Source organism: Rana temporaria, chromosome 3 (assembly GCF_905171775.1).
Source record: "Rana temporaria chromosome 3, aRanTem1.1, whole genome shotgun sequence".
Lineage (NCBI taxonomy): Eukaryota > Metazoa > Chordata > Amphibia > Anura > Ranidae > Rana > Rana temporaria.
Window position 1 is genome coordinate 493805636 of NC_053491.1, and position 20637 is coordinate 493826272.

Consider the following 20637-nt stretch of genomic DNA (forward strand, 5'->3'; position numbering starts at 1 on the left):
AATTTTTCTGCTCTATCTAACAAATCCAGGGACGACATACGATCGCACTGTGTGCCATATACTGTATGTGTATTTTATATGTTTTTATATATATATATTTTTTTTGTTTATATATATTTATATACATTTGTATTTCTATGATGATCATTATAATAATTTTTAAATTTAGCTTGAGCTATGCTTTCAGTCAGGTCCAGCTATTTCGTTGAGGTTTGTATATTATTTTCCATTCTATATCGCAGAGCCAATAGGATAGCATCCTGTTCTCTATATTTAGCCTGGTCAAAGATGGCCCCTATAGAGCCTGATAAAGAAGCATGCATGCTTTGAACGCGTGCACCTCACCGCTGACCTAGTACTCGGAAGTGACGCCATTTACGGCTGTGCTCCACGGAACGCCATCCTCCTTCTCCATTCATTGAGAGTGTGTGGTTCCCCCACCGCTGCTGATAGAGGCAAGGAGCCACTGGGATTCCACCATTCAACATCACAGGCAGAAACAGCATCAACCGTACCCGGGGACAAAGCGGATGAAAAACCTTACAGATAAGCCCTATACCTTAAGCTCCTTTGTGAGTGTTATTCTTATGCCTTTGTGTTTTTTAATAAATATCTCAATTACTACGCTTAGAAGGCGCCGCTTCTTTCTTTTCTACAATTTTTCAGATCCATCTTCGATCTGCAAGCCGGTAGCCATCTCTGTGCTAGTTTAGTGTTTTTTTTATATATGGACATTTTTTAATGGACCAATGGACTAATATATACAGTTCCCCCTGAATTTCCTATTCACTCCCCTTCCATTTCAAATAGTTCTTACAACTATATCCGGAGTGCACTCAATTAACCCTTGGTTTTGCAGTACCGCATTTAGCCTGAGGTGCAGGGGCGCCAGAGCAGAGCCGATCTGAGCTGTTCAGAAATACTCGGAAATACTCTGTTCCCGGGTGTTTATGAACCTTCCCGAGGGTTTCTGAGGTCAGCCGAACTGTCTCCAATCATTTCTGAGGCTCTCCGGTGCTCCCCACCTCTGGCCACATGCGGTATTGCATGCCATTGAAGTCAATGCAGAACAATTTGTTTTTGTTTCCATTGGCTCCTATAGGGAAACTCGCTTTGATTATGAGAATTCTCCTGGAACGGATTATGCTCGTAATCCAAGGTTCCACTGTACGCTTATTACATTTTTTTTGTTACCAAAGACATGTGGCTGAATACATTTCGGCCTAAATGTATGACAAAAAAATTATTTATAACAAAGAGAACATTATATATTTATGGTCGTTACCCTCTGACCGAGAGAGATGTGGATCACATAAACACGCGACAAGACTTACAACATAGATAGACCTGAAGTGTGCCTTGGTGGTCTGGTCAGTATGCCAAGAAAAGGGGGCATACCCAAGCTAAGTAATGGGTAGTTAATTGAAGAAGGATATGCTGAGAAGTGCCCTGAAAAAGGGAAGGGCGGGAGGGTGTCGAATGCGATTGAATGCGCAGACTCACGGACATGAGGTGAGCTGGAAAGAGTCGGCCCAGTGACAGGTAGTACCGCACACTGAACCGACAAAGAGCATGTGTGAGTGGGCTGCTTAAATACCCTCCGGGCTCCTCCCATAAACTCAGGCCACCATACTGGCCTTCTTATATATATATATATATATATATATATATATATATATATATATATATTTTTACTTTTCAGTCTCTTTTCGTTAATATCACAAATAATTATAATCTCAGAGGTGATCAAATACCCCCAAAAGAAAGTTCTATTTGTTTGAAAAAGACACAAATTTCTAGGGATGCACCAATATATTGGAGACCGATACATATCGGTCGAAAATAGCTGTTTTGGGTAAATGCCGAAACAACTAAAAAATTGCCAATGATGACTAATGGTGCAACGGATCGTCATTGATCTGTACGGATCAATGACGTCGGATCGGCACACACGTGATCAGTGGTGTGCCGCGGGATTGCAGAGCGGTAAAACACACACTGAAATTGTCTCTGCTCTGCTTGCACACAGTCCCGCCTCTTCCTAACCCCACGCTGTGATAGACAGAATGTGGGTCTAATGCTAAGATGTGTTCTGTCTATCACAGTGTGGGGTTAGGAGCAGGCGGGACTGTGTGTGATCAGCTTGGAGACAGTTTCAGCATATGGGCAGTGAGTTGCTTTCTTTTCTAGCAGAACATATGTGCACTGTGCAGCCATCCGTCCTCCCCCCCCACACCTCCCTCGGCTGGCTCTATCTTCAGCACTCTGGCTCTATCTTTGGCTGCCTAGTCTGGCTCCTGTCCCTGCCGTGAATGCACTCCTGTTTTTGGAGGTGACAGGGTTATTAAAGAGAACATGTCACCTCCAATTGCTTTTACACAGGGAATTATTTTCTCCTGTGTGATAGCAATAAAGTTATGTGTTAAAAAAAAGAAATAATAATTAAATTAATAAAATAAGTAATTAAAAAGTAAAGAATGAGAAAAATAATATTAAAAATAAGAAAATTATACAAAAATAATAAAAAGTACTTTGATGAGATGCTCCATACATTTTTGCAATCCGACTGTACTGTTTTAACATACAATTATTAAAAAAAAAAAGAAAAGTATTTTTTTTTTATTTTGGTTTCGTTTCAGTTCTGAAATTTCTATTTTGGTACACCTCTACAAATTTCATTTGGGTACAGCATTGCATGACCGTGCAATTACCAGTTAAAGCAGCACAGTGCAAACATTTTAAAAAGTGCTCTGGTCATTAAGGGGGTAAAACTTTCCGGGGCTGAAGTGGTTAAGGTAAAAAAAACCTTCATCTTTTCCATCCTCTGTAATAATTCCTGTAACATCCTAGTATATGATCTATATCTATGGAGATGATATCTGATTTCTGGAGACACTAAAGAATGGGGGATGGAAGAATAAAGTGCTTTAAACCGCTTAAGAACCCCTTCATGCCGATATACGTCGGCAAAAGGGCATAAGCATGTACCTGTACATCGCCTTTAAGACCCCAGCCATGGACCCGATCGCTGCCGGTGTCCCATGATCGGGTCACAGGCCTGAAAAACGCGGAGAGGTAAGTGTAAACAAACCTTTCCCCGTTCTTCCTAGTGTGGCTGCCACTGAGTCTGTCATAGGGAACGACAATCAGTGATGTCACACAGCAAGCCACGCCCCCTAACAATAGTAATCACTCCCTAGAAAACACTTAACCTTTTTAGCACCCCCTACAGGTAAACCCCTTCACTGCCAGCATCATTTTCACAGTAATCAGTGCATTTTTATAGCACTTTTCGCTGTAAAAATTACAATGGCACCAAAATAGCGTCAAAAGTGTCCGATGTGCCCGCCATAATGTCGCAGTCACGATAAAAATCGCTGATCGCCGCCATAACTAGTAAAAAAAATATTAATAAAAATGCAATAAAACTATCCCCTATTTTGTAGACGCTATAACTTTCAGGCAAACCAATCAATAAATGCTTATTGCGATTTTTTTTTTACCAAAAATATGTAGAAGAATACGTATCGGCCTAAACTGAGGAAAAAAAAAATTTTTTTTTTTTTTTTATGGGGATATTTATTATAGAAAAAATTGAAAATATTGAATTTTTTTAAAATTGTCGCTCTATTTTTGTTTATAGCGCAACAAATAAAAACCGCAGATTTGTCTGTTAAAGCGACACAGTCCTGAATTGCAAAAAGTGGCCTGGTCCTTAATCAGCCAAAATGGTCTGGGGGTGAAGTGCTTTAATGTGAAGTATCCCCCATGTGAATGTAGAATCCCATTGTAAATGTGGAATATCCACCAAAATAGTACTTGTATCTCTAATATATCCCAGCAGTCTCAGCACTAAAGTCTGTAAATGTATATCCACCCCTCCCCCCCTACATTCTCTATAAGGGATCCTATTCCTGACACAATCCGGTGACCTTCAATAGGAACTCCTGATTTGTGGACTTTAGGAAGGTGATGGAATATTGGGGTCGCTGGGGTATCCACCATCAGAAATTCTGCTGTTTTTTTTCATAAATCCCCCAGATCCTTTCCTTGTTCTATCAACTTCAGAAGCCCCTGTGTGAGGTCCTGCTTAATAATGGGGTACATAAGGGGGTGACTGAGCTGTCACAGTGCCCCCTCTTTATACTGTATAGACATAAGTACTACAACAGCTTCACCTTTATCATCTTCCCTAATAACAAGATCTTTCCTCTGTATACCATTCTGTATATCCTGATATTCCGCTAGTGATGTTATGTTACTTTTCACTAAATGGGAATAATTCCTCATATTCATCTTATAATATAATATCATGTGTCTGGATTTGTCTCTGCAGGTTGTATGATTGTGGTGTGACTTCCTCCGGCTGCGATGATCTCCGATCCATTCTTATCAATAATCGATCCCTCACCACACTGGAATTATCACGGAATAATCTGGAAGACTCTGGAATAAAAATTCTATGTGAGGGGCTCAGAGATCCTGGCTGTACTCTGCAGTGGCTGAGGTGAGAATTATCCTATAAATCAGGGGTCGTCAACCCCCGGTCCGCGGCCCACTACTGAGCCATGGCCCATCTGCAGCCGGGCCGCGGGTGCGGGCGGCATGAGAGAGCCCGGCGGCTGGCTGTAGGAACGTCCCTCGGAGTATATGAACAATGCAGGTGAGAGCGAAGTGTTGTTATGCACTGTGGCCCCTCCCTCTGTCTCACACGGACACTCCCAGTGCAGCAGAGGCGTACTAAGTGGGGGGCGGGGTGCCACGGGTGCCACATGCTGGGGGGGTGTCAGGGCCCCCCCTGAAGCATAGAGCGTAAGCAGGTTTAGGCAGCGGCAGGCACCCACCCCTCCTCTCCGTGACTGAAGCAGAGACAGTAAGCGGGCGGGTTGAACTTGCGAGGCAGCGGGTGGGTTTAGGTAGTGGGCGGGTTTAGACAGCGGCAACCCCCCCTCCGCGACTGAAGCCGAGACAGCGGGGCTGAGCGGGCGGGTTTAGGGGGCGGCACATGAGGCTTAACACAACAGAGAGAATCTGAGGTAGGGGCTTGGCTTTGCGGGGGGAGGGGTGCCGTCCGCACCGAAGTGTGTGTGACACCTCACATCTGACCCGTCAGATTGCCTTCTCTCCATGGTCCCGGCTCTGAGCAGAGTGAAGCCGCCTTTCCCCTTCTACTTTATGTCAACACAGGGGGAGGAGAGGACCCGACCAGTCCACTAGTGCTGTGATCATCTGAGGTACATAATGGGACTGTGGGGGGGATCTGCCCTGTAAGGGGTGGGTCTGTATTGGTAGGGGGTGGGTCTGTATGGGGGGTCTGTATTGTAGGGGGGTCTGTTTAACATGCAGGTGTCCAGAGCTGTGGGGTTCAGAGGTGCAGGGTTCTGTGTAATGTAAAGGGGTCCAGAGGAAAAAGGGGTTCAGAGGTTCGGGGTGCTGTGTAATGTAAAGGGGTCCAGGGGTGCTGTGTAATGTAAAGGGGTCCAGGGGTGCTGTGTAATATAAAGGGGTCCAGAGGTGCAGAGTGCTGTGTAATGTAAAGGGGTTCAGAGGTGCTGTGTAATGTAAAAAGGTCCAGAGGTGTGGGGTGCTGTGTAATGTAAAGGGGTCCAGGGGTGCTGTGTAATGTAAAGGGGTCCAGGGGTGCTGTGTAATATAAAGGGGTCCAGAGGTGCATGGTGCTGTGTAATGTAAAGGGGTCCAGAGATGCAGGGTGCTGTGTAATGTAAAGGGGTCCAGAGGTGCAGGGTGCTGTGTAATGTAAAGGGGTCCAGAGGGGCAGGGTGCTGTGTAATGTAAAGGGGTCCAGAGGTACAGGGTGCTGTGTAATGTAAAGGGGTCCAGAGGTGCAGTTGGAGAGGGGGTGTACAGTAGTGACAAAAAGACATGGAATGATACAGAGGTTTGCAGGGGGCACAGTGGGGTGTTTTTACATTTTAAGGTGGTGGGGGGTGCCAGATATAGGATCCACCCTGGGTGCCAAATACTCTAGGTACGCCCAAGCTCGTCCAGCCCTTCTGTCATAGGGGAAGGTTCAGCACACCATCACCTCCAGGACATCCCAGAGTAATAGGGAAGCCACTGGTGTCCCTTGGTAACGGGGCTGGATAGAGCTGAAAGGAGACGAGTCCACACTTCTTCCCGGGATGCAGGGAGCCGCCCCCTCCCCTCTGATCCCTCCATATACTTACCTGCTGCTAAACCTCAGCCCTCACAACATGACTGAGTTCCGGGGGAGCCCAGAGTATAACAACACTACCAGTGACAGGGTGAGTGTGAGCGGGGACTGACTGGGACACATGTGTGCATGGAGTGTACAGGGCCTAGTGGGGGCACTACTTTCATCTGTGGAGGGGGGCACTAACTTCATCTGTTGGGGCCTTACCACATCTGGTGGAAGGCAGCATGGCAAGTGACATTCCGCATCTGGTGGCAGGCAGCGTGGCAAGTGACGCCCTCAAAGCTCCCACTGATTCTGCATTATGGTGGGTTTAACTATTTCATTTATTACTACAATGTAATAATAGAAATAATGCACTGACAAATTGCCCGTGAAAAATCGATTACCCCCCGCGTGCCATCCCCAACCGGGCCTTGGCAAAATTTTCTTCCACGCAGCCGGTCCCCGGTGCCAAAAAGGTTGGGGACCACTGCTATAAATTATATAATATACTGCAGGATTCTGGTATAAATCTTCTATGTGAGGGATCCAGACATGTCACCTAGATGAAAGTTATACAAAGACAAACTTCTGATTGGCCGGTTACACTGGGAGTTCCCATCATAGTCCTTCGGGTCACTCGCTGTTATTGGCTTTCATCCCCTCCCCCTCCACTGACTATCAGAGATCAGACTTTGGCTGGGGTCACACTGGTGGTCACAGCGGCTCACAGCAGGGGGTCCGGTGCATCTCCATTCACCATTTCAGGTCCAATTTCAGACCAAATTTTAAGCTAAATTCAGACCTGAAATGGACCTGAAGACACACAGGACTCCGTATTCTCTTCATTCACTGACCAATCATAGACAGATGATCCTCAATTAGAATCTGGAAGGACAGAGCGAGTCTCTAGACCAGAAGTGACCCCTAGATGCCAATAAAATCCCCCCATCCTTGTAGATATAAAATTGTCACCTCACTGAGCCTCAAAGAGAAGTCCTAGGGCTAGATTCAGGTAGGGGCACGTAAGTTTGTGCGGGCGTAGCGTATGTTATTTACGCTACGCCGCCACAATTTATAGAGGCAAGTGCAGTATTCACAAAGCACTTGCTCCGTAAGTTGCGGCGGCGTATCGTAAATCTGCCAGCGTAAGCACGCCAAATTCAAATTGTCAAGAGGTGGGCGTGTTTTATGTAAATAAAACATGACCCCACGTAAATGACATTTCTCACGAACGGCGCATGCGCCGGCCGTGAATGTATCCCAGTGCGCATGCTCCTAATCACGTCGCAAATAGTCAATGCTTTCGACGTGAACGTAATTTACGCAAAGCCCTATTCGCGAACGACTTACGCAAACGATGTAAAATTTTCAAAAGTCGACGCGGGAACGACGTCCATACTTAACATTGGCTATGCCTTATATAGCATGAGTAACGTTAAGCCGGAAAAAAGCCTTACGCAAACGACGTAAAAAAATCAGTCGGGCGCACATACATTTCTGAATCGGCGTATCCAGCTCATTTGCATATTCTACGCTGAAATCGACGGCAGCGCCACCTAGCGGCCAGCGTAAATATGCAACAGCGTAGGATACTTATGCCAGTCGGATCTTAGCCTAATTTTGGCGTATCTTGCTGTCTGAATACAGAAAGAAGATACGCCGGCACATCTTTGAATTTACGCGGCGTATCAATAGATATGCCGGCGTAAATTCTTTCTGAATCAAGTCCTAGTCCTTTCATCTACAAGCCCAGCAGGGGACGAGGCCGATACAGTGAGAAGACCCCCAACTGTCTGCCAGACATTGATTTATGTCAGAGATCAGAGGAATCTATTTTATCTCTCATACAAAATAAAATATTAGTTGCAGAGAAATGGAAATAATTCCTCCTGATTGTACACATGTTGGGGTACATGTACATATAACATTGTATGTGTAGTGAGGATAGAATCCAGGAGAAACTCACAGAATGGTTCTATGGAGTCTGATCACACCAGACAAGCAGTGATAGGTCTTGTTGGGATCAGACTGAAATGCCGGTGTTACCAATCCTCATCCATCAGAACCATTCATGGCCCATTTAGCTCCGGTCCCTGTGTGTGGTCTCTGGTAGCTCTGCAGGGTCCCTGTTGGCTGTACAAGGTCTCTGGTGGCTATGCGGGGTCCCTGGTGGCTGTGCAGGGTCCCTGGTGGTTGTGCAGGGTCCCTGGTGGTTGTGTGGCGTCCCTTGTGGTTGAGCAGGGTCCCTGCAGTAGTGTATTTAGGTTTTGTGCTGCCCTAGGCCTGACTAAATTCATGCACCCCCTAATTTAAATACGACCCACCCTTACTGTCAAAGCCACACCCCTTCCTATTTAAGACCCTGCCCTATCATCTGTAAACCACACCCCTTCCAGACCCCCGCCCCCCCCCTCTCCCCCTAGCAGCAAAAATACCCCCTTTCAGCACAAATCCTCACGCTCATATAACCCCTTTCAGTGAAAATCCCACCTTCTCAACACAAACCCTTGCCTTAACCTCCCCTTTCCCAGCACAAATCCCCCTCTTAGCACAAATCTTTCTCCATCTCCCCCTCCCAGCATAAATCCCCCCTCCCATCACAAATCCTCCCCCTCCCAGCACAAGTTACATCTCTCGGCACAAATCCTCCCCCATCTCCCCCTCCCAGCATAAATCCCCCCTCCCATCACAAATCCTCCCCCATCTCCCCCTCCCAGCACAAGTTACATCTCTCGGCACAAATCCTCCCCCATCTCCCCCTCCCAGCATAAATCCCCCCTCCCATAACAAATCCTCCCCCATCTCCCCCTCCCAGCACAAGTTACATATCTCGGCACAAATCCTCCCCCATCTCCCCCTCCCAGCATAAACCCCCCCTCCCATCACAAATCCTCCCCCATCTCCCCCTCCCAGTACACGTTACATCTCCCGGCACAAATCCTCCCCATCTCCCCCTCCCAACACAAATCCTCCCCCGTCTCCCCCTTCCAGCATAAATTCTCATGTTAAAAAAAACCCTCATCTCAAACCTGTGCCTCCTTCTCTCCCCTCCCAGTACAACCCCCCAGCTATTTCTCCTGTTCTGTAAGAGCAGCCTGCTCTGCTGGGACTTGTAGTGCCCTCTGGGGGGCTGAGATATGGCAGCCTCCTATGCTGGGACTTGTAGTGCCATAGACTACAGGGCATGGAAGAATGGCAGCTCACTCTGCTGGGACTTGTAGTGCCCTTAGTGGCGGAATGAGGATTCCTCAGTTTCCCTACAGGCTAAGGCACTACAAGTCCCAGCATAGGAGGCAGCGATATCTCAGCCCCCACAGTGCACTAAAAGTCCCAGCAAAAACAAGGCTGCCATTTCTCAGCCCCCACAGTGCACTACAAGTCCCAGCAAAACGGGCTGCCATATTTCAGCCCCCACACAGTGCACTACAAGTCCCAGCAAAAATGGGGCTGCCATATTTTAGCCCCCACAGAGTGCACTACAAGTCCCAGCAAAACAGGGCTGCTATTTCTCAGCCACCACAGTGCACTACAAGTCCCAGCAAAAATGGGGTTGCCATATTTCAGCCCCCACTATATCCCTCACTCAGACTCTCATCAAATCGTACCTGCTTCAGTGCTGCCTGAAGGTTTTCTCCACCATCGTCCTCCTCCTCTGGAGACCCGTCCCCGCCCAGAGCTGGAGAGCAGATGCAATGATGCCGCGCGGGAAGCAATCTGAGTGGGAGGCAGCTTTAATAAGCTGCATCTGAGTCGGGAGGACGGGTGGGGGTTTATGAGCGGGGGTGGCGAATCGCCGCCCCCTGCAAAGTGCCGCTCTAGGCCTTGTCAGCCTAAGCCAGTGATGGTGAACCTTGGCACCCCAGATGTTTTGGAACCACATTTCCCATGATGCTCAGCTACACTGCAGAGTGCATGAGCATCATGGGAAATGTAGTTCCAAAACATCTGGGGTGCCAAGGTTCGCCATCACTGGCCTAGGCCAAGATACAGCTCTGGGTCCCTGGTGGCTGTTTGGGGTCTTTAGTAGCTCTGCAGGGTCCCTGGTGGCTGGGTAGGGTCCGGGTGACTGTGCGGGGTGCTCGGTAGCTCTATGGGTCCCTGGTAGCTGTGCGGGGTCCCTGGTGGCTGTGTGGGGTGCTTGGTAGCTCTATGGGGTCCCTGGTGGCTGTGCAGGGTTTGGGTTGCAGAAGTAAGCACATAGGTGAATTAGGGTTGTCACCTCATCCCTTTAAACCCAAACACACATGACTTACACAGGTTCTGAGTCTAATTTAATGCAGGAAAGGCACCAAGTGAGTTTAATTACCACCTTAATCAGCCACAGAACCTGTGTAATTAATATGTGTTTGGGTTTAAAGGGATGAGGTGGCAAACCTAAGGTGAATGGAGGTGGGGTTGGGGGCAGGTAGGTGAGTGGAGGTGGAATGGGGGAAGGTAGCTGAGTGGAGGGGGGGTGGGGGCAGGTAGGTGAGTGGAGGGGGGTGGGGACAGGTAGGTGAGTGGAGGGGGGTGGGGACTGGTAGGTGAGTGGAGGGAGGTCAGAGCATGCACTTCCCTGATTAGAGCCGTGTCCCTGATTAGAGCCTGATCTTTGGCTGACAGAAGAAAGGGGAGGGGGGTGAGCGGGGCAAATACACAGACAGTCCACAGCTCTCCTCTCCCCTATTAGGCCCCGTACACACGACCAAACATGTATGCTGAAACTGGTCCGCGGGCCAGTTTCAGCATACATGTTCGGTCGTGTGTGGGCGCGAGTGGGCCGAATTCCAGCAAACATTTGCCCGCCGGGCCTTTTCCCAGCGGACAAATATTCCTGGATGTGTTTTAAAACCGTCCGCTGGAATCCTGCCCGCTCGGACATGTACGGTCGTCAGTACAGACCTACCGTACATGTCCAGGCGCCCGCCGTCCCTCGCATGCGTCGAATGACTTCGACGTATGCGTGGAAGCCTTTAAATGGCAGGCCCGCCCACGTCTCCGCGTCATCGTCGCGGCGACGACGCGGACACGCCCCGCGTATTGTTTACGCGCGGACTTCTGTACGATGGTGTGTACAACCATCGTACAGAAGCCCTCTGGCAGACATGTACGGTGAAAACGGTCCGACGGACCGCTTTCACCGTACATGTTTGTTTGTGAGTACCCGGCCTTACAGTGCAGCTGCTAAGTTCTCTGGCAAATGGAGCAGCACTGTCACTGTGTGTGGGTGCTTTTTTTCGGGGGGTGGCTTTTTTGCCTTGTTGGTCTAGGCCAGAACACAGCACTGATTGGCCCCATACACAGTATAGGTGTCATGTGCTTGTCCCCCCTCTGGGGGGCTCAATGGGCCTGGGGGACTTCCCACAAGAACAGCTGTTACAAGTGTGGGTCCCTTTAAGGGATATGGTCCATCCTGATTGGATGGATATAGAACTCCAAACAAAACAAAACTGTGTGTCCTTCAAAACAATTGTCTCTTTATTTACAATAAATGCACTGACAACCAATAATATGTCAGCATATCCAGCAACCAATTGGGCAGTAAATAATATCACTCACCAGCACCACTTCCTGCTTCAGTTCCAGGCAGGAAATGACATCACCCGGCTCCGCCCAAGTGTCGCCTGTCCAATGATTGGTTGATCTGCTGACATATTATCATTGGTTGTCAGTGCGTTTAGTGATCCTCATGGATTTTGCTGCATGGAGACGCATGTGAAGTAGAAATCCCATTATTTCCTATGTGGGCGGTTCCCATCGATGTGCTGCAGTTTAGTGTGAAAGGGAATCTATATGGAGCCATTCTCCCCTCCAATGTGTGCATTACCACGTATGCTGCAATGTACCCGCAACAGTGTAACTCCACACTAAGGGCCAGATTCAGAAAGGAGATACGATGGCGTATTTGAAATTTTGAAAAATTTACGTTGTTTACGTAAGTCGTTCGTGAATGGGGCTGGACGTCATTTACATTCACGTCGAAACCAATACGTACTTGCGGCGTATTTTGGAGCAATGCACACTGGGAAATTCCACGGACAGCGCATGCGCCGTTCGTGAAAAATGTCATTTACGTCGGGTCATGGTTAATTTACATAACAGATGCCCACCTCTTCACAATTTGAATTAGGCGCGCTTATGCCGGCCTATTACGCTACGCCGCCGCAACTTTCTTTTGAGAATACGGCACTTGCCTGTAAAAGTTGCGGAGGCGTAACGTAAATAGGATTATTACGCCCGCAAAAACATACCCCACTCTATGTGAATCTACCCCTCAGACTTTTCAGGTGGGTGACAACTTACCTCCATTTCACAGGGGAGGTCCCACCAATATTCCATGACATCATTGTGACGGTATTGGTATGATATCCCCGTCAAAGATTCCCTTCTTCCATAAGAACATCACCCAATATTCCACTAGAGGAATATTCCTGAGATCGCCCATTAAGCCACACATGAGTCAGAGCTCACTGCTAGAACAAGCCACTTTAATGACACAACACTCAGCTTATATGTGGTTACAACCTGTTAGGAACAATGAAATCTCCGCCCCCCCTCACACAGTGGGGGTTCCCATACAGATTATAGGAGACAGGTCGGAGCCGACCATGCAGACACATTTCTTAAGACATCAGTGGAGGTAATTACTACACTGAAGCAATCAGAATAATTAACATACCACCTATCTAATCATTTAGCCTGATGATACAATACACATCTTTAAGGGTAAACACAGATCGTCTTCACACAACACAATAGATCAATTAACCTTAAGAATAGTGAGGGGACATTAGCACGTCAATAACCTGTTAGCAGAGAAATGAATCACACATGAAATCCCTTTCTACCTCTAACACACACACATGGCTAGCAGGGAGAATTAAACTGAGACATATAGGCAAATGCATCACAATGGCCCCCCTTTTTCTCCCTGCTCCGGCAAACCCGGTTGGACCTTCCCTGGTCCAGTAGGGTTGACGGGTTCAGAGCTTTTAGTCCGAGGTTAACTCCGTTTGGCGTGACTGACCTCCCTTGGCAACTGCTTCCGACTCAGGTATGCCACCGGGTCGTCAGATCACACGCCGGTCAGTTCCCAAGTCTTTGTGCGATCTGCAGAGTCACCAGAAGTCAGTGTGAAGACGGCGAATGGGTCTGTGCACCGCCGTCTAGGTGTCCCGCTATGGGAGGGGGCAGGTTATGGCTCTGAAGTGACAATCACAGGAGATTCATAAAAAGAAAAAGTTATATTTGTTGAAATGCTGTAGCACTGGTGCTCAGAGTCCGGGGGGGGATCAAGTGCCCCATAGGGTCAGCCACCTTCTGCTCCCTCCGCACCCGCCGGTTCTCCTCTTTGAGCTTCTCCAGCTCCATCTCTAGTTTCATGGAGCCTGGGGGGTCAGCCTGCTGTGACCTCAGGTGGTTGTTCTCCTCCTCCATGTGGCTTATGCACTCCTCAAGCTCTATGTACTCACGGATCAGATCCTGCTTGCTCATGTCCTGCAGGCTCTCCACATGGTCCTTCATCATCCGGAACTGGGTGGTGGTGTAAGGGGCCACCGGTGGGCCCTTGGCGAACATCTCGGCCCGCATCTGGGACGCCCGATGCGACTCCCTCTCCTCCAGTCACTTCTTCTCCTCCAGGTCAGCTTGTTATACGGTTTACAGGACCTCTTCTTCTTGGGGGGTAGCCGGCGGTGCCTCTTTCTGCCCAGCTCCCTCCAGGGCCCTCCGGATCATGGCTGTCGCCCATGACCAGCTGACAATGGTGTTCCCTGTTGTCCATAATAACAGATTGTACCGTGAGGACTTCGTAAAGGGTGTCCGATGGTTCTTCCGGACCCAGCTCCTGGAGATCCCAAGCCGAGTCTACACAATGGGCTGCTGCTGGTGGGCGGTACCCAGGTTGAGACCAATTTGACCTGGTGTTGTCATTCATGGGGCAATTCTGCTTGAAGTGACCCAGCTGTTTGCACCGGAAGCAGCGTTGTTCGTTGTCCTCCTGGCGTGGATAGCGAAGGCTAGATGTCACCGGTCTGTTAGGAGGTTGGTATCTAGCGGCTGGTGGGGTGTGAGGGCACCGTTGGTCGTGGAGGTTGTAACTGTGGTGTGACCTGGTTCGTCTTGCGAGTTTCCGCATATTCATCCACCAACTTAGCGGCCTCTGTAGAGTCATGGGCCTGCGATCTCTTACCCAGTCTTTGACGTCCGTCTGGATGTGATTGTAAAATTGCTCCAGGAGCATTAGTTGCAAAATGTCCTCTGCGGTGGTGGCCTGGCTGCTGTTAGCCCAGTTAGAGGCCGACAGGGATAACTGGTATGCCCATTCCGCGTAAGAGTCTTTTATGGTTTTGCGTGAGTCCCTGAACTTCTGTCGGTGGGACTCTGGGGTTACTGCATAACGAGCCAGGAGCACTTCTTTAACCCGGGCGTAGCTATGGATATCCTGATCTGGCACGGTCCGGAAAGCATCAGAAGCTTTGCCTGACAGTTTGCCTGACAATATTGCAACCCACTCTCCTCTAGCTATTCAGTGCAGGTTACATTGTCGCTCAAAGTCTGCCAGGTAGTTTATCAATCTCACAGTCCTTTTCATCAAAAGCTTTAAAAGCGCTAAACAGAATCTTCCTTGCGTCTGCTGTGCTGTACTCACTGTTTGGAGAATGTGCGGCTGCTTGTTGGACTGCTGCCAGTTTTAACTGTAGTTCTGCGTTTACTAACATGTCCATCACTTTCAGCACCACATCTGCCGTTGGGTTCGGACCAAATCATGCTAGCTTCTCTCTCATTAGCTTGTTGGCTGGCGATTCCTCCTCCTGAATCACTGGTGTCTCCATCTCTTGTACTGCTGGCGTTGCTGCAATCCCGTCCTCCTGGTCTAGCTCCATTGATTCTGCTATGATGACCCGCTTGGTTTTGTTGCTAGCAATCCTTCCACGAACTTCCAGTAGTTCTTCCAGTGTCTGCTTGGAATCCGGGTGTAAAGGAGAGTAGAAGGGAAAATCCCGCTGCTGCCAACCAATTGTGACGGTATTGGTATGATATCCCCGTCAAAGATTCCCTTCTTCCATAAGAACATCACCCAATATTCCACTAGGAGGAATATTCCTGAGATCACCCATTAAGCCACACATGAGTCAGAGCTCACTGCTAGAACAAGCCACTTTAATGACACAACACTCAGCTTATATGTGGTTACAACCTGTTAGGAACAATGAAATCTCCGCCCCCCCTCATACAGTGGGGGTTCCCATACAGATTATAGGAGACAGGTCAGAGCCGACCATGCAGACACATTTCTTAAGATAAAGACATCAGTGGAGGTAATTACTACACTGAAACAATCAGAATAATTAACATACCACTTATCTAATCATTTAGCCTGATGATACAATACACATCTTTTAAGGGTAAACACAGATCGTCTTCACACAACACAATAGATCAATTAACCTTTAGAATAGTGAGGGACATTAGCACTTCAATAACCTGTTAGCAGAGAAATGAATCACACATGAAATCCCTTTCTACCTCTTGGGCCCCGTACACACGTCCAAACATGTATGCTGAAACTTGTCCGCGGGCCAGTTCAGCATACATGTTCGGGTCGTGTGTGGGCGCGAGCGGGCCGAATTCCAGCAAACATTTGCCCGCCGGGCCTTTTCCCAGCGGACAAATATTCCTGGACGTGTTTTAAAACCGTCCGCTGGAATCCTGCCCGCTCGGACATGTACGGTCGTCAGTACAGACCTACTGTACATGTCCAGGCGCCCGCCGTCCCTCACATGCGTCGAATGACTTCGACGCATGCGTGGAAGCCTTTAAATGGCAGGCCCGCCCCCGTCTCCGCGTCATTGCCGCGTCATCGTCGCGGCGACGACGCGGACACGCCCCGCGTATTGTTTACCGCGCGGACTTCTGTACGATGGTGTGTACAACCATCGTACAGAAGCCCTCTGGCAGACATGTACGGTGAAAATGGTCCGACGGACTGCTTTCACCGTACATGTTTGTTCGTGAGTACCCGCCTAACACACACACATGGCTAGCAGGGAGAATTAAACTGAGACATATAGGCAAATGCATCACAATCATCCATCCAAATGTCCCAACATTCATTCTCTAAGACCCCACCCACTGATTATTCATTGGATGTGTCTACTTCTGCCCTTCCCTGGAAGAACATTTCATTTTCTAAGACTCCGCCCACTGATTATTCATTGGATGTGTCTACTTCTGCCCCTCCCTGGAAGAACATTTAATTTTCTAAGACTCCGCCCACTGATATTCATTAGATGTGTCTACTTCTGCCCCTCCTGAAAGAACATTTCACCTCTTTCCTGCTTCTCCCTCCAGAATTTGGAACTGTAAAGGACATTATGGTGCTGTGATGATCTTTCCTCCGTTATCTCCACAAACCGAACTCTGACCTCTCTGGAGATAACATTGGATGATGATAAGAAGATGTCGGAGTCAGAAGAGAGACGATGTTGTGAGGTCCTCCGGAATGCTGGCTTCTCTGTGGATAGACGTTAAGATCTGTTCTATTGGAGGAAACACACAGACTCAGGCCATGTACACACGATCAGTCCAAACTGATGAAAACGGGCTGAAGTCCAAACCGACCGTGTGTGGGCCCCATCGGTCTGTTGTCCTTCGGTCCAAAAACAGAGAACTTTGCTTTAAAATTGGACCGATGTACGCCTGACCGATAGGTCAAAACCGATGGTTAGTACGCAAAAGCATCAGTTTCCAAACCCGGGCATGCTCAGAATCAAGTCGATGCATGCTTGGAAGCATTGAACTTTTTTTTTTTTTTTTTTGCACGTCATTGTGTTTTACGTCACCGTGTTGGACTCTATCGTTTTTGAACTGATGCTGTGTAGGGCACATCAGACCATCAGTCAGCTTCATCGGTTAACCAATGAAACTGAACTTCAGTCCGTTTTCATCAGTTTGGACTGATCGTGTGTACATGGCCTAAGTCTGATGCCGAGTACACACGGTCGTTTTTTGTGATGAAGTAAAACAACATTTTTAAAAAGTCATTTAAAATGATGCTTTAATTTTTTATGTTGTTTTTTAAAATGTCGTTTTTGTGTCATAAAGAAATGATCGTGTGTGGGCTAAAACAACGTTTTAAACCCGCGCATGCTCAGAAGCAAGTTATGAGACGGGAGCTTGAATGGAAAAGAGTGCCGTCGTACGTGTTGTACGTAACCGTGCTTTGCTAGAGCATTTTCAGAAAACGATGGTGTGTGGGCAAGGTCGTTTTTTATGATGAAGTTAGAAAAACTTTGTTTTATTTCATCACAAAAAACGACCGTGTGTACGCGGCATTAGAATGTGAATAGTAAACTGTAGAGAACATTGGGTGGGGATGATGGAAGGGGGACGTTGTTGGGAGGTCTTCTGACACCCAGGCTGCACTGTAATGAAAATGGAAGGACGGGGTGACAATACATTCTATACAATTTCTGTAGAACCCATTGGAGGTCTCTGTAGTTATACAGATAATGAGAGAGATGATTGAGATTTCCTGTGCCAGTCACACATTTCCCAGATGATGGAGAATTTATTCCTCATCCCAAGTTTTATCATTACAGATGGGGGAAATCAGATCCACCAATAATAATCTTAGTCAGGTCTTACAATCTTTCCACAGGTTTTACCCCCCATCCCCCTCTGTCTATCCAATGTGTCAGTATTACTGAGCCAATCAGATGTGAGCTCTCATCCTGTACACATGACAGCCCAGCACACCCAGCATACAGTCTGCTATCCCAATGGTTGGATGGCCATGAGTGTGTGGCCCCTGCCATGGTGAGGGCCCCTCACTTTTCCATCATTTCTTACAGAGCACAGTATAGCCCCTCCCCCCTTTTCCATCATCACAGCAACATTTCCTCCTCTAACACTCTCATTTTATTCTTCTATGAAGGATTGGCGGAGGCTGGGATGTATCTATACACAGAAGGAAGATAAAAAGAGGGTTGTGTGGGAGCTCCTCCCCTCTCAGGAAATACACGGCTCCTCCCCCTCTCAGGTAATACACAGCTCCTCCCCTCTCAGGTAATACACAACTCCTCCCCCTCTCAGGAAATACACAGCTCCCCCCTCTCAGGTAATACACGGTTCCTCCCCCTCTCAGGTAATACATGGCTCCTCCCCCTCTCAGGTAATACACGGCTCCTCCCCTCTCAGGTAATACATGGCTCCTCCCCTCTCAGGTAATACACGACTCCTCCCCCTCTCAGGTAATACACGGCTCCTCCCCTCTCAGGTAATACATGGCTCCTCCACTCTCAGGTAATTCACGGCCTCCCCCTCTTAGGTAATACATGGCCCCTCTCAGGTAATTCATGGCTCCACCCCTCTCAGGTAAAACACAGCTCCTCCCCCTCTCAGGTAATACACAACTCCTCCCCCTCTCAGGTAATATATGGCTTCTCCCCCTCTCAGGTAATACACAGTTCTTCCCCCTCTCAGGTAATACACAGCTCCTCCCCCTCTCAGGTAATACATGGCTCCTCCCCCTCTCAGGTAATACACGGCTCCTGATATGAAGAGAATGTCCAGAATGGAATGATATCAGAGTAAAGTGATATGAACTCTCACATTTTATTTTCTCTTTCCGATCCTTAAATATAGAATTCCAGTAATAATAATATTTGTGTTCTTTTCCTCTTCTAAATGGCGTCATTTCTGCTAAGTATTGTCCACTTCCTGTGTTGTTGTGTGACCAGTGCCCCCTTCACAGCGCTGATCTGATAGGGACACTCGCATATGCGTGCTCACATCTATTGTACTACAAGCCTGCGGTGACACACCAGACATCAGAGCTCCGCCTCCATTGTCATCTGATAGGGACACCCGCACATGCGCACTCCCATCTATAGTACTACAAGCCTATGGTGACACACTGGCTGCACCGCATGTACAGGGGCCCAGACATCAGATCACAGCTCTGCCTCCATTGTCATCTGATTGGAAATCTGGGGCTCTGTGCTCCAGCTCCACCTCTGCCCCGCCTCCTCTCTATGATTGACAGCGGATCCCGCACTTTCAGAGCTGCATGTGGATTGGCTCCTGGATGCATGTTCTGTGACAGCAGCACAAGGACCAAACATTTCAACAAACTTTATTCATACAAGACACGGTCCTGTTGTGTCAAAGTTTACTGACAATACATTTTATTGACTGAATTTTCATTGGAAAAAATGTTTTATTTTAATCATCACCCCCCAGGCAGATTCTGTGTCACCCCCCCAGGCAGATTCTGTTTCACCCTTCTAGGCAGAGTCTGTGTCACCCCCTGTAACGGTCACCACCATTTACAATATTCCATTCCATCGCCCCACGACAGCTTATCCGACACTCCAACCATCCAACAGACACGATCCATTCCCCCAGAATTAAGATGAGACAAGCTCTGTTCTTTCAAACGAATGAAACAAATGAATGCTTTAATGGTTAGCTCTCTTATATACAGTACAGACATTTTACAGTAATCAAAGGAACAAAGACACACTCCACCCACACATCACACAATGGGACTTCAATCACATTCTTTTAGATAATGACATTCAGAGGAGTTAACAATCCCCCAGATGTCCTGTCTCTGACAATAAGTGATTGACCTGCATAATACACATTCCTATGTCAGAGGTTTTGGCACTGGTCTGACATAATTAACATGACCTAGTTACTAATCAGTATCCAGGCAGCCTGTCTCTGCATACAGCTTGACAAGTCACATTCCACATCTTATACTTTTCACACAAAGCAGTGTTATTAGCATACATAATGAAAGGTCTTAGGCCTCATACACACGACGGGACCTGTCCGATGAAAATGGAAATTTTTGTCTGCTGGAAACCTGTCCGCTCGCCGGGAATCCGGTCCGGTCGGCCGTACAGACGACCGAACATGTCCGCGGAAACTGGTCCGTGGACCAGTTTCAGCAAACATGTTCGGTCGTGTGTACGAGGCCTTAGAAGCCAGGCTGAATTAACACCGAAATGCTAGACATCTGACCTTTACAGACTTAATTAGCATCTCAACAGCCTGGGTTAAGCATTAACCACTTCCAGACCTTAGGTGTTTTTCAGATTTGGTGTTTGCAAGACTAAAACAGTTTTTTCTGCTAGAAAATTACTTAAAACCCCCAAACATTATATATATTTTTTTCTAACACCCTAGAGAATAAAATAGTGGTCATTCCAATACTTTTTGTCACACCGTATTTGCGCAGCGGTCGTACAAGCGCACTTTTGTTGGAAAAAATTCACTTTTCTGAATTAAAAAATAAGACAACAATAAATTTGGCCCAATTTTTTTATATATTGTGAAAGATAATGTTACGCCGAGTAAAATGATACCCAACATGTCACGCTTAAAAATTGCGCCCGCTCGGCATGGCGTCAAACTTTTACCCTTAAAAATCTTGATAGGCGATGTTTAAAAAATTCTAGAGATTGCATTTTTTTAGCTACAGAGTA

At 47.7% G+C, this 20637-nt stretch overlaps 1 protein-coding gene across 3 annotated transcripts in view; it reads left to right on the plus strand.

Annotated features, from left to right (window-relative positions):
• LOC120933834 (NACHT, LRR and PYD domains-containing protein 3-like) overlaps positions 1-16662 on the plus strand; it is a 107180-nt gene extending 90518 nt beyond the window's left edge. For all 3 annotated transcript variants that reach the window (XM_040347242.1, XM_040347241.1, XM_040347239.1), the window contains 2 exons: positions 4337-4507; positions 16493-16662. In XM_040347242.1, the coding sequence (XP_040203176.1) occupies positions 4337-4507; positions 16493-16565 (244 nt within the window). In that variant the 3' untranslated portion in view covers positions 16566-16662. The remainder of the gene's footprint in view (positions 1-4336; positions 4508-16492) is intronic.
• Positions 16663-20637: the final 3975 nt, after the last annotated feature.